We start from the raw sequence: 14601 nt of genomic DNA on the forward strand, positions 1-14601 counted from the left end.
ACCAGGCAGAAGCACTTGAGGTAGATGCAGAGCAAGGCTAGTGAGGGGCTTAGCCTTGGGCAGAGATGTAGCTTGGGAAGAAGAGTCCCAAGGACCAGATAAAAGTGGCCCTCAGACCTGAGGTTCACCAGGCCTGATCTTATAACTTAAAGCTATTTCACTGCTCTATGGTCACTAGCCGTGAGCGTATTTGACAATAATTGTTAAGGGACACCCAAATGAAGCAAAGTTATGTTAAAGAAAGGAAGCAAGCAAGGATAAATAAACACAATTTTACATACACCTGTATGAGAAGGGGATACTTCTTGGATTTATCAAACCGTGGAGGGAGCACCATTTTGTACCACAAGGCTGAAGAGAGAGGGAGAGAGAGAGAGAGAGAATGACAAATAGAGAATGCTGAAGATCCATCGCCACATCTTGTGACAGCCAATTCCACAAACAAATTACAGTATGCATTTTGTGAAGAAGCAGTTTGGGGTGGGGTCTCTCCTGAATCACTAGTGCATTTTCATGACCTTTCCCTAAAGTTCTAGTACTATGAGGGAGAAAAGACGTCTCTGTTTCCACTTTCTCCACAATAGGCATCATTTTGCACACCTCTACTATGCCCACTTCCTGCCCCAGTTGCTGTTTTTCCAAATTAAAAAGGCCCAGTTGTTGTAGCCTTTCTTCACAGGGGAGTCACTCCAGCCTCTTAATAGTTTTGGTTACTGTTTCCTACAATATCATTCTTGGGGTGGGGCAATCAGGACTGTCTGTGCACAGCATTCCAGTCACTTTAGGCGTCCTGCACTGCTCAAGGTGGCAAACTGCCATATTTCCGCGCAGTTATGGGGCTCCTTCAGATGACCTGCTTATGCGTCATTTACCCTGATTTGCCTGCACAAAGCTTATTTGGGGGTTAGTCTATGGGCTTCTCCACACTTCCTGTTTCCCCTAGATAAAACCACTCTTTAAGGCTCAGTCGGAACAAACAGCAATTTGGGCTTTCCCCAGATTGCCATTTGTTCCAATCTATCTCTAAAGAGTGGGTTTTCTCTTAGGAAGGAGCAGGGCAAGGGAGAAAATGGTCGAACCCATGCTTTCTAGTCAGGGCACAAGCAGATGTGTGCACGAGCCCTATGTCTACTTATTACTAAACATTCATTCTGATTTCTTTGCAGGGTAAGTATATGACAAAGATCATTCATCCTGTTTCGCTTGTGCTGTGGTTATACATCTTCCTGCATCCCACACTTTTCAGTGCAATTTCCCATCACTTTCCCAATTGCAAGAAGTCTCTTTAAAAAAGAAAAAAAGTGGGTTTGTTGAGTCAAGGTGACAGAATGCTTTAATCCACTTCAATTGCACCAACTTGCATTTCTGGTAGGTGATTGAATCCTTGAATCCTTGGCAGTCTGGAAAGGACCACAGTTACCAAACATGAAGCCTTTAAATACCTAGCATAGCCACTACTTTTCCCTTGTCATTCATAATGTAAAATCAAAAGGGGAGGATACATAGTCGATTGTACTTACTTATACCATCCACTTCAAGTTTGTCAAAATCTGTGGTAGGCATGCTGATCTTTTGCAGAGAAGATTCCAAATCCCTGTTATCTTCCAAAATTCGAACTTCTACATAGATGAAAATTTAGATTCACAATACATTTGCCATTGGTTAGCGTGCTTGTTATCATCATTACTGATTTCTGAATCTCCTTCCAAGTTTGTCCTATGACATTTCACAGGCATATCCTCAAAAAAGAAAGCTAAAATAATTTTAGAAACGGTACAAGAACAACTGAGTATGGTTGCAATCTAATTATTACGTGACAGGACACAAATAGAGAATACATGTCAAATCTGCTAAGGTCATGTGTATAAGTGAATATCCTGTATGCAAATAGAAAGCAGCTGTGTGGTTTTAACAGTAACAGAGTGTTCTCTTCAATGGAGGAGAAAATAGGAAAATATTTGCTGGGATTAAACCTCCTTGGATCTATGATAATATCTATTGCTGAGTTGGGATTTATTGCTGGGTTGCAGTGCTTGACAGAGTGTTTTTAAACTCTCTCTGGCAGGCATAGGCAAACTCGGCCCGCCAGATGTTTTGGGACTACAACTCCCATGATCCCTAGCTAACAGGAACAGTGGTCAGGGATGATGGGAGTTGTAGTCCCAAGACATCTGGAGGGCCGAGCTTGCCTATGCTTGCTGTCTGGGGATTGAGCAGGAAAGAGATGCATTATGTAGAAGAGCTGGGAGACAGGAGTGGTAATCTTTGAAAGAAAACGTTCAAAAATCTATTAAGTAATGAAGTAATAGGATTAAGTACCTGAAGTGTTTAATGTGTTCCATCAATTGATTAGTTAAAGGAGCTCACTCCCCACCACAAAGGATCTGTATATAATTTTAGATTGCCCTATGCTACAGATGTATGACCTAAGATAACACCAGACAGTGCTAGCACATACATAGCAAAACAGTTACAGCTAGATTACATTGACAGCAAAACTCTCCCCCTTACCCAGCACTTAGGGAAACCACTTCCTGGTCATGAAATACCAGAAGATTTCCAGCGTGATCATGAACAGGAAATACCAGAAAACTTAACAACTGACTTAGTTTTGCAGGCAGGGCAATGCTTAGACTGCTATAACGGCAGTGCAACTTGTACAGCATGTTGGCGACAAATATTCATACAGTTGTTCAAGAATAATTTTACACCATTAATCAAATATGTGAGAAAGAGACAATTACTTACAAAGTGCCATGAAAACTTACAAACGACCTAAAATAAAGTGAACTTGCAACATCAGATTTTACTAGGTTCTTACAAATTCTTGACTCAGTTTTCCGGTTTTTTTCTTCTTGTTTTTTAAACAAGTTCAAGCGTTGTTCCTGGTAGCTGTGAGGAGCTGATGAAGCAGCGTACGAAGTAATAAAGAAGACAGGGTGTCAGAGTTCTATCCCCATTTTGCCCTAGCAATCCATGCAGTTGGGAAGCTGCTGTTTCGCCCCTGGTGAGGCTGATTTTTTGGAGTTGGTGGATAGCACACTCCCCGAGCACAGTTTTCTGGGATTCTTCAGTTGTCTCGTGCCAGAAAACTGTGCTCAGGGAGTGTGCTATCCACCAACAAATTGGCCTCCCAACTGCATGGACTGCTAGGGGGAAACGGGGATAGATCTGATATTGCAAGTTCTCTTTATTTTAGGTAGTTTGTAAGTTTTCATGGCACTTTGTAAGTAATTGTCTCTTTCTCACATATTTGATAAATGATGTAAAATTATTTTTGAACAACTGTGAATAAAATAATAATAATAATAATAATAATAATAATAATAATAATAATAATTATACCCCACCCATCTGGCTGGGTTTCCCCAGCCACTCTGGGCGGCTTTCAATAAAACACTAAAATACAATAACCTATAAAACATTAAAAGCTTCCCTAAACAGGGCTGCCTTCAGATGTCTTCTACAAGTTTGGTAGTTATTTTTCTCTTTGACATCTGGTGGGAGGGCATTCCACAGGGTGGGTGCCACTACTGAGAAGGCCCTCTGCCTGGTTCCATGTAACTTGGCTTCTCGCAGTGAGGGAACTGCCAGAAGGCCCTTGGCGCTGAACCTCAGTGTCCGGGAGAACGATGAATATTTGTCGCCAACATGCTGTACGAGTTGCTCTATCTTTATTAACGGCATAGGTTGCATTTTTCTAGCATAAGTTTAAAGGCAAACAAATAGGCCACCTGCCTGTCTTCTAACAGGGGCTAATGTACAGCCTGATCCTCAGAGAGGGAGAAAGACAAAAAGCACAAGACGAATGATCATAATAAAGCGGACGACTGGTAGAAAGTATCTGGAAAATCCACGACTGGCTGCTTATATATCTGGCTGTGTATGAAACCCTGGCCTTTCTTCACCATGGCCATCAGTTCTGGGTAGAGCAAATATGCAGGGAGATGGTATCATGTTGTCAGGTTCCACCCCACCCTGCACATGTCTGTTTCAATATCTGAACTGAACTGAAGCATGCTATTGAAATGAATAGGCTAAGGTCTGCACATGCGATGCCATCCCCCATCAACGCATGTGCTCATTCTGCCCAGAAGAAATGTTTCTACACATGCTGATTGCATGTTATAATGTTAATTACTGTAACACTTGAAGCAGAATAAACAGTGAAGGGAAAAGAAGGCAGGTGGGTAGAACGTTTGCTTAATGAATGCTTTTCAGATTTTCTGCCTGTGGATGTACTAAAAATGCTTTGAGATCAAACTCGAAATGTCTTCATGTTTAGATTTACAGCCTGTTCCTAAATTTGACTGTAATAGGGATTTAGTCATGGGTAAGAGTGCATAGGATTTCAGTACGTTTAAAAGCACATTTAGGCTGCCCCTAAAGAATCCTGGGAACTGTTGCTTGTTAAAGGGTGCCGGGATTTGTTGCTCTGTAATGCATAAACTACAGTTCCCATGATTCTTTGCTTTAAATGTGCTTTAATTGTACACCGTGGATCTGAATTTAAACCAATCAACAGGGCACCCAAACATGCATCGTGAAAGATACCTCTGTCATATCTGCTCTCGTAAATAGTAGAAATGGGAATGCCTGGACCTGCAGTGGGGATTGGAAGAAAAAGAGAATTGACATTGAAGGAAACAAGAACTGCAAAACAACAACAACAACCCCGCCCCAGAATTATTACTTCAGAAAATAGCACAAATTTTGTTGGCTAGATACTTGTATGTAACATGTTCCTCTTTTATTCATCACAGACAGTATTAACATGTAAGATGCTAAGGAGCTTTGGGTGTTAGGGTGGCAGCATTTATAAGTACACCAGCAGAAAGCACTTATTTTTAAACACACACACACACACACACACACACACACACACACACAGCAACGTTAATCAATTCTTCCTTCCTGCCACATCCAGTTATATTGCATGCATTCTGGAGGGTCCTGCAATCTTCAGGAACCCTTTTGAAATCCCTTTTGAAAGGTCCCTCACCACCGCAACCCTACATAACTCTCTCTCTCTCTCTCTCTCTCTCTCTCTCTCTCTCTCTGTGCGTGTGTGTGCGTAGGGAGCTGTAGGAAGCAACAGAAGGAGGAAGATGTCCTGCTGCATGGAAAAAAATAGTGGTGCAATTGACCTCCAACAAGCACACAAGAGTGCGAACAAGACTGAATGTATTGGGGGGGGGGGCTCGTTTAATTCCACTGCACGCAGGTGGTGTAGTGACAATAAAGGTTTCTTTATTTTATTTATTAGTTCCCATGAGTGAAATGGTTCCTAGCACTTACGATTTCTAGGCTTTTCCAGGGATGGGAAAAGACAAACAGTAAAAGAAGATGTAGTAGTTAAGATACTCGTATAAGAGTATCAGTACGGCTCTCTAGTGAGGCTCCAGAGCCAAAATGTGAACCAAAACTATCTAGCTAGCTAGCTATCATCTATCTATCTGTCTGTCTGTCTGTCTGTCTGTCTGTCTGTCTGTCTGTCTGTCTATCTATCTATCTATCTATCTATCTATCTATCTATCTATCTATCTATCTATCTAATCTATCTCCCTGTGGTCTTTGGACTTCCCTGCATCTGCTCTTTATATAAGTGAGCTGGGGGTGGGTGGGTGGGGATTTAACTCCATGTGGTCCTGACAAAAATCATACACACACACACACACACACACACACACACACACGGCTTCAATTTACATTAGGACCACAACTTCCATTGACATCCCTCCTGATTATTGCAGCTTTGGGAAGGGAAGATTTTTTGACAGGACTATATGGGGAGGGGAAGACTTACATTCTCCTTCCTCATCTCCCTGTGGCTCCAATGCCAAATTCACAGTGCTGACATCATACAACTCTACTGGGCCCTGAGATGACCATTTCCTCACTTGCTTTCTCACACAAAGGCATCCTGCAAACATATTTGTTGACAATCCTTTTCCCCCCTGCTTCTCCCCCTCTTATTTCACTGCACCTTTAAATCATAAGCACCTCCAAACCAGGAGCTTGCCTCTGACTTTAACCCTGCAAATGCCATGTTTGCTATTGGTATTAAACGATAGTGCAGCGCATAGCAAGAGTGGCCGAATAACTATGTTCGGTGTCATGTCGGCATAAACGGCACCTGTGCCAGAAGCGCTGCTGAGGAAACAAAGAAATGTTAACCTTTACATATTTCAGAGAATCTCGTTGCTCTTGCAGATGAAGTGATGCCCAGCTAATAGTTACATAAGCTGTGCCCCAAATTACCCATGCACAAAAGGATCCGGAGAAGTTGTCGGAACTCATTTCTCAAGGTGAGCACATTTCCTGTGCGATAACATCCTTGGTGAGGATGATTGAAAGGCGTTATCATTTTGTTATGTTTGGTTCTTTGCTTGGCAGGGGGGGAACTCTATTATTTGCACGCTTGAGCATCCGGTCCAGATCATAAAACACTGATCGGAGTAGCTATTTTCTCCTTAGCATGATCCTATGGCTACCGTCATGGCGATATTTCTGCCTTGTGAGCAGTTTCATGTGTTCCGTACTCATCCATCAACCTGTACACATCCAGATCTACTACTTAACGCTTGATCTCTACGCTTCATTAAACACCAAATGAGTCATTTTGCTTAGACTTTGTGATGCTTTTAGATACGGTTCCATGAGAGCGAACCTGGCTGAGCTTATTTCAGAAATTAACACAGAAACCCTCTGGATGGATCTTTCCCCCTTCGCCGACTCCATCAAATAAAACGTCACATGGCTCGTAACAACTTAAAACTTGACATGCCAAGAGCTACTCATTAAAATAATGGAAGGCTACAGCCTTCTTTCGTGTTGGCAATTTGTTTCTGCCTTCTCTGGTTAGGAGGATTGAAAGTGAATTACAGTGCCTTGCAGGTCAAACCTCCAAGCTTTTGCAGTTTAAACAACCATGTAATGAATTAGATTATTCCAGCCCTTATATGCATGATCTTAAATTTTCCTACTAGTAATTTCGGCTGTTAACAGAACCATTTATGAAAAAAATTATATACTGCTGGCATTATAATCTGCCCCACTCCTTCCCAATGCAAAGTGTGGAGACAAGATTCCACACAAGAAGCATACTGAAACTCTGAAAGGTAAGAGCAGGCTAGTTTCTCACAAAGACAACGACATGTTGCCTCATATATCAGGGTCTGTAGAATTTCAGGGGAAGTGGGGCATTCAACCAGTTCTCAGACTTGTATCCATTGCTGCATCAACAAGGGTTCACTGGTGCAGCAATGGGACTTCTCTCTGGAAGGTTCTCCAACACTCTGGAGCCAATCTGGAGGTCATGCCCTGTGAGGGGCTGCTTAAGGGGATAGGAGAGGATGGGGCGGTTCTGTTGCATACTCAGAAGTCCCTTGTGCCAACAAAGTTGCAGTGTTGGTTAGCAGACCTCAGTCTACTGCCCCCACCCAACATACTCTACCCCCACAAGGATTCAGGTTGCTGTTTTATGCACACTTTCTCACGGGACTGGCTCAAGGCATTTTTCTGCATTTTGAGGCAAACGACAAGAAGGTGCCCCGCTCCCATTCCATGCATGGAAACTGACCAGACTGGGAGTTGAAACTTACTGCAACACTGGTGATGTGGAAGCATCCTCCATCACATCTAAAGGATACAGGATCGCTTAGAGCAGGCATAGGGAAACTCGGCCCTCCAGATGTTTTGGGACTACAACTCCCATCATCCCTAGCTAACAGGACCAGTGGTCAGGGATGATGGGAATTGTAGTCTCAAAACATCTGGAGGGCTCAGTTTGCCTATGCCTGGCTTAGAAGGTACATACACACAGTGGTTTATTGCTGGTCCCTGCTGTCTAGTATCTGCTGCCTGAGGTGAGTTCCTCCCTTTGCCTAATGGCAGGGCCAGCTTCACTTATATGGGTGATTAAGTCCTACTGAACTTGATGGGACCTACAGCCAAATAAACTTGCCTAGAATTGGGTTGTGCAATGCTTAGAAAATGGATCTAGCACCAACTTTGTGGATCAGTTACTGACATTCAGAATTTGCAAACGAAGTTAGGAAGCAATTTCATTCCCAACTGTGCTTTAAGTTTGAAAATGCAGAATTGATTTCAGTGTTACAACTTCCCAACAACACCGCAACCATTTATAGAGTGCTTTTGAGCATTCAACTGCAATCATTACAACAACCTTGTAAAGTAGGCCAGCGATATTGTCTTCAAAATTACGGGGGCGGGGCGGGATTGAGACAAAGAATGGCTACCTAAGGATTTCATGGCAGAACTGAGATCTAAAGGGGGGGGGGAGCACAGAATATCCTAGTTAAAGCTTGAAATATCCTAGTTCAAAGTCTTCTAGATCTCTTCGAAGCATGGAGAGCCGGCATGGTAGTGTTAGACAAAGACTGCAGTCCTAACTCCCCTGAGAGTAAGCCCTATTGAATTCAACCAGGACTTACTCAAATTCCCACTTGGCCATAAAGCTCACTGGGTGATCTTGGGCCAATTACTTTCTTTCAACCTGATGAACCTCACAGGACTGTTGTGAGGATAAAAAATGGGGCTTGTTTGAGACCCATGTGTGCCAACCTGAGGAAAGGATTGCTATAAATGTAATTAATTATGAAGCCCTGTGCAAATTCACACTGAAATAAGTGTCCTTTTGCTCCCTGGGGCTTTTACTCAGTTAAGTGTACATAAAACGGCACCTGTAATGTTCCATGTATTAATAAGGTGCTTTGAAGCAGAAATACCTGACAGGTTCCTGAGAGAACAATGAGGATTTAATAGTTCCACATATTTCACATACCGTAACAGAGCAAAGCATAATAGTTGGCATTGTAACTGAAACTTGCTGCATAGTACTGGCATCTTTCTTTTCTTAAATAACAAGTAATGCACTGTCTTGTCCCGGGATTTCTTCTGTTAATTCTGTAAAACAGCGGAATTTAAAAACAAAAGCAAAACTTCAGCCTCGATCTAGAATGCAGAAGCAGGCATGGAAACTGTAACACATTCTTGCTGCATGCGGTGCAACACGGTGTTCGGAAATAACTTACTGGGCACGTCTCAGAAACCAAACGAACAACAGTGCAAAATGTTTGATGATAACTTACTTGTAAATATTTCTTCTTCCTGGATAGCCTTCAAATTCATTGCTTGAATAGAATCTGAAAGGCAATGTATGTTGTTAAATAAAGCATGCTTTAATAGAGCAAGGAGATCATGAAGTGCTGGTTGCCATTAGACATTCAACAAGTAGAACCTACAACAAAATGTTGCAGCGCGCAGCGCTCCTGGTCAGGGTTCCAACAACAACAACAACAACAATTTATTATTTATACCCCACCCATCTGGCTGGGCTTCCCCAGCCACTCTACAACAAGCTAGCCATTCCCCCTTTCCCCCTTTCCCAACAGCATGTCAGCATTCCGTGACCACGGAGCATGGTCAGTCCTCAGTAGGCTGTTATAAGGGGTTCTTCCCCTTAAGGTGTTTTCCTAAAGATTTGCTGTACTTTTGCAAGTTCCCTCGAGCCTACTGATAGCAAAATACCTGGATCAAGGCTAATATGCCCATATACACACATGTGATATTAAAACTTTTTTTGGGTAATTGAACTACACTTCAAGTATTGCAGTCATCTTTTTTTAAAAAATGTATAGTTAAGATTGTTCAGAGACAGGAATGTTATGTTACAGGTCTGTGTTATTGTTAGTGCAATCCTGTAGCCAGAAGCACACCACAATGTATTCAGTGGGGCGTTTCTCAGAGGTAAGTATGCACAGAACTGAAACATGAAATTATTCCGAGAGTTAGACTAGACAAAGAGGATATTTGATTTTTAAAAGTCAGGTGCTCTGACAGAATTAGGGGCCATATGCCCCCGTCCAGTCAATAGGCTTCTATGGACATATCTCTAGTTGGATTAGGAACTGGGTACCTAGTAAGTTTTATGCCCACAGGCTGCTCCCCTGCCCCCAATCAGAGAGGAGGAATGTGGGGTGGAGTAGATTTATTCCCGTTCCATTTCCTGCTCCTGAATAACAGATTGCTGCTTTTGTAACTGCTCTGTATGCATTAAGTATCAGAAGCTGTGTGACCTCACCGTTGAATTGGAACCAAAAGGTTTGTGATGTGCTAGAATATATATATATTCTATGTTCCAGTAACAAGAAGCCGAAAGCACCAGCCTGAAGATGACGAGTGAGACCTCGTCGAAACGTCGCCTAGACACCCCAACTCTTACACGGGAAGACACCCGAAGACACCAAAACCTGCATTCCTATACCCGTGAAAATCTACGAAAGCATATATATATATATATATATATACCATATATATATATATATATATATATATATATATATATATATATATATATATGCAGGTTTTGGTGTCTTCGGGTGTCTTCCCGTGTAAGAGTTGGGGTGTCTAGGCGACGTTTCGACGAGGTCTCACTCGTCATCTTCAGGCTGGTGCTTTCGGCTTCTTGTTACTGGAACAGAGCAGGATCTCAGTGTTTGAGTTCCTATAAATACTGTTGAGGGGAAACTCTTCACAAGGTCAAGAGGTCAAGACACGAAAGCTTTAGCAACTAATCCACACCTAATGACCCTCCTAAGTGGTACTCAGAATATCACTCAAGAAATCACTCAAGATATCCCTCAAGTAATTAATGAACAAAAGAAGAAAAGACACACTAACCTGGGAACTTCCTCTCTGCCCAGAACGTTGGAGGCTATACACCACACCCCTCAACAGTATTTATAGGAACTCAAACACTGAGATCCTGCTCTGTTCCAGTAACAAGAAGCCGAAAGCACCAGCCTGAAGATGACGAGTGAGACCTCGTCGAAACGTCGCCTAGACACCCCAACTCTTACACGGGAAGACACCCGAAGACACCAAAACCTGCATTCCTGTACCCGTGAAAATCTACGAAAGCAAATATATATATATATATATATATATATATATATATATATATATATATATATACACCGAAGACCTTCTCAGAAGTGGCGCCCGCCCTGTGGAACGGCCTCCCATCAGATGTCAAAGAAATAAAACAACTATCTGACTTTTAGAAGATGTCTGAAGGCAGCCCTGCGCAGTGGTACCTCGGGTTACATACACTTCTGGTTACAGACGCTTCAGGTTACAGACTCCGCTAACCCAGAAATAATTACCTTGGATTAAGAACTTTGCTTCAGGATGAGAACACAAATCGTGCAGCGGCAGCAGGAGGCCCCATTAGCTAAAGTGGTGCTTCAGGTTAAGAACAGTTTCAGGTTAAGAACAGACCTCCAGAATGAATTAAGTTCTTAACCTGAGGTACCACTGTATAGGGAACGTTTTTAAGTTTAGGTTTTTACTGTGTTTGATGTTTTAATTTGCTAGAAGCAGAGTGGCTGGGGCATATAAATGGGTGGCATATAAATAATAATAATAATAATAATAATAATAATAATAATACTAATACTAATACACCAATACTATTTAGGCAACATATAAAATGTGCCTATCTCCTTGGTTACATTAATAGATACCTCTAGTAACATGCATCTTTACCTAAAAAAAGCAGTCTGTCTGCCCTTAAAGCACAGGTTCAACCCAACATCATGAGCTTTCCAGACAATAACCATAATGGGGAATCCATTTTGTCTTGTCATCTGGAAAAGCCTTTGCAGATGCCCGACCTCTCAACATGGGGTTCTGCTATTTGTCTGAGGGAGAAGATCATTCTTGCATTGAACGTAAATTTTCATTGACAGGTGACATAACCAACACTCTGTTCTTGGAAGAATGCTTACATGGCGTCATCTGTGACTCTGTAAATGTATATGGCCTCCCACTTTCCACTAGTGATTGGGACAGCTTTTTCCTAAAAAGAAAAAAGGGGGGGGGGGGAAGAACACATGTAAAGTCAGGTGTCTTATTTATGGCAACTGTACTGCAGAGTATGTGAAAATCGAAGATTAAATTGCTTGACATACCACCGAGTCTTTGACGTAATGAATATGTTTGTAACCATCCTTGTCACTAAATATTTTGTAGTAAGAAATGCCGTCCGAAGTGAAAGAAGGTGCTGAAACAAAGAACTGAGGCAAAAAAACAAAACAAACAGAAACAAAATAAAATCAACTGTAGATGACAAAGAAGCGAATACCTTTTCAGTCAGGTAAAACTGCATGGAATAAGTGGTCCTTGTTCATATTAGGTTATTTTTACTTAAAAGCAAAATGTGTGAGCACATTGTTTAGGGTGTAGCTGGTTGCCTTTATTCTTGTTATGCCAATGACAAAAAGTATAATCTAATATGATCAATGGGGAAATTCACTTGGTCCCTTTAGAAGTGCTTTATGGTAAGAAGAAGTAAATACAAATGAGAAACCGAATATGTGAACATGAGAATTGTACCATTATTACGCTGAGAATTTATATTTTCATATAGCTGCAATATGCAAATACATCCTCCGTTCTTCTTCGACTTCTACTTTCCCCCCTCCCCAAGATGTTTCATTTCCATTTAAAAGACCATCTGTGCTTGTTACAAGTAAACAAAAACAGTTTTTGAGTTGGAATGAAATTTGTGTTAAGTGCATGGATTAATAACTGTGAAAAGCAAAAGTCTTTGGCGCAGATCAGTCAGGATACAAGGCTACAATCCTAACCCTACATTGAATTCAATGGGACGTTCTTCAAAATAGACATTGCTAGGATTGCACTGTTACAATATTTCAACAAAATCAGAAGTGTAAAGATAATAAAAACCGTACTCCACCAGCCCATCCTGTGTGACTTTCTTCTATATGTTGCTGCTTCTGCAAAATAAGAACAAAGGCAACTGTGGGAGGATATGTGGCATAAGTGAAAGAACTTCATTTAAAGGAGTACAATTTTCAGTCTGGACCCTGAAAAACAAGCACTGCTTTAGACATTTTCCTTGATGTTAACAGTCTCCATGCAGTGGAGAAATGGAGACATCTTTTTTACCGGCTTCCAGAAAAAAAACCCTGTATTATTCATCTCACTGTCCAAAAGTGGTGGCATTTAACACAATGAATTACATTACTCCACACCATTCTTTTCAGCGCAAAGTTTGCGTTTCATTTCAGAGCAAAGGAAACACAATGCAGTTTGGGAGAGAAAAGCAATCAATTGTGTATCATTTGCAGAACAAAAGGAACAACAATTCGTTGAACGTGAGATGAATAAGGGAACATTGACAGTTTCTGTTCCCGTCTGAATTCCCTGACATCCCTAGTTCTGCTTTAGTCTTGTGGAACTTCTTTTTTAGACACAACACCACCAACAACTTGCCCCTGCTGAGCAATAGGTACTGTTCATTTTTGAAGGCACCTCCAAAACATCCCCATAGTTCTCTGATTGTTTCTTCCAGCTTCGTTCAACTGTTTGATTGGAATGTTATGTACAAAACCTGATGGCATGCTATTACAGATCAATACAATTACACGCTGATATTCTAAAAGTCTTTTAGTGTGTTTAAACATTGGCTTATGAATCACTTCAAAGTGCTCAGTGACCTGCCAAAATTAATGTATGGCTCAGATGTTTAGCACTCTAATTGCAAAATGAAAATGAAGTAATAGCAGGCTACGGCTGAGTGTTACATACAACTCATTTATACATATACATAACATGTTTATTTTCTCTTAGATTTATTTAAATGCTGTTGATGAAACATTTTTTTCCACAGTCTGGATCCCTGTGGAATGTTTTCAGTACATTTGCTCTCTGAAAGAATTATTTTCCATTTTTAAAAATCCACCATGTTGCAGCTCAGTAGCAGAGTTATGACTTCTCTGTCAACTATTGTACTATCCATAGGTTCAATTATTTTAACTATCCTGAACACCCAATTCTGTCAATAATTTTATTAAGAGGGGAAGGAACCTCCACTGGCTAGGGCTGTTGGTTTGCATTTACATCACATAAGAGAAATAAAAAATACAGTCAAAGTGGGTGCCAGCAGGTGCTACTCTCAAGGAGTTGCCAAGGATCCACCAGTGCCCTGGAGCCCCTTTAACAGTGCCCTGATGAGTTTTGGGTGGCCAGAATTATAATTGCCCACAATGCTTTGCAACACTGAGCCAATTGTGGACAATTACATAATGGTGGTGATCGACAACGCTCATTGGAAGGATACCACCACACTTGTGTTGCTGTCCTTCTCTGGCAGTAAGCCTACTGTCAGGGAACTGACATCAGAGCAAAAGGCGAAGGAGAGGCTCCCCGATTCTGCAGGAGAAGGTACCAGCACCAGGGGGAGACGCAGCTTGGTAGAGGGGGAAGGAATCATAGAATCATAGAATCATAGAGTTGGAAGAGACCACAAGGGCCATCGAGTCCAACCCCCTGCCAAGCAGGAAACAAGCAGGAAATCGGCGTAACATCAAGGAGGGCAAATGGGGGAAGCGGAGGGAGAGCTCCGGGATTCTTCCCTGGACATCAGTGAGGAGAGCACTGGTCCTCCACTACCCACGTCCTCCCTATGTGTGAGGATAACTAGGTGCCTCTGGCCCTGTATACAATTAGGCATAGCTACAGTTTAATTCAAGTGCGGGGGGGGGGGGCGAA

At 41.8% G+C, this 14601-nt stretch overlaps 1 protein-coding gene and 1 long non-coding RNA gene across 7 annotated transcripts in view; one reads left to right on the forward strand and one right to left on the reverse strand.

The window, feature by feature from the left end:
- The window catches only part of LOC308597675 (prolyl endopeptidase FAP-like), a 54142-nt gene that overhangs the window by 14129 nt on the left and 25412 nt on the right, over positions 1-14601 (reverse strand). For all 6 annotated transcript variants that reach the window (XM_081213629.1, XM_081213631.1, XM_081213630.1 and 3 more), the window contains 8 exons: positions 12780-12824; positions 11997-12101; positions 11814-11884; positions 9114-9167; positions 8807-8928; positions 4555-4602; positions 1521-1619; positions 282-351 (listed from right to left, as the gene is read on the reverse strand). In XM_081213629.1, the coding sequence (XP_081069755.1) occupies positions 282-351; positions 1521-1619; positions 4555-4602; positions 8807-8928; positions 9114-9167; positions 11814-11884; positions 11997-12101; positions 12780-12824 (614 nt within the window). The remainder of the gene's footprint in view (positions 1-281; positions 352-1520; positions 1620-4554; positions 4603-8806; positions 8929-9113; positions 9168-11813; positions 11885-11996; positions 12102-12779; positions 12825-14601) is intronic.
- Positions 1-14601, forward strand: part of LOC308582341 — a 117713-nt gene that overhangs the window by 13851 nt on the left and 89261 nt on the right. The window lies entirely within an intron of this gene.

This window comes from Podarcis bocagei (genome assembly GCF_964188305.1).
Source record: "Podarcis bocagei genome assembly, chromosome: 1".
NCBI classification, from domain to species: Eukaryota; Metazoa; Chordata; class Lepidosauria; order Squamata; family Lacertidae; genus Podarcis; species Podarcis bocagei.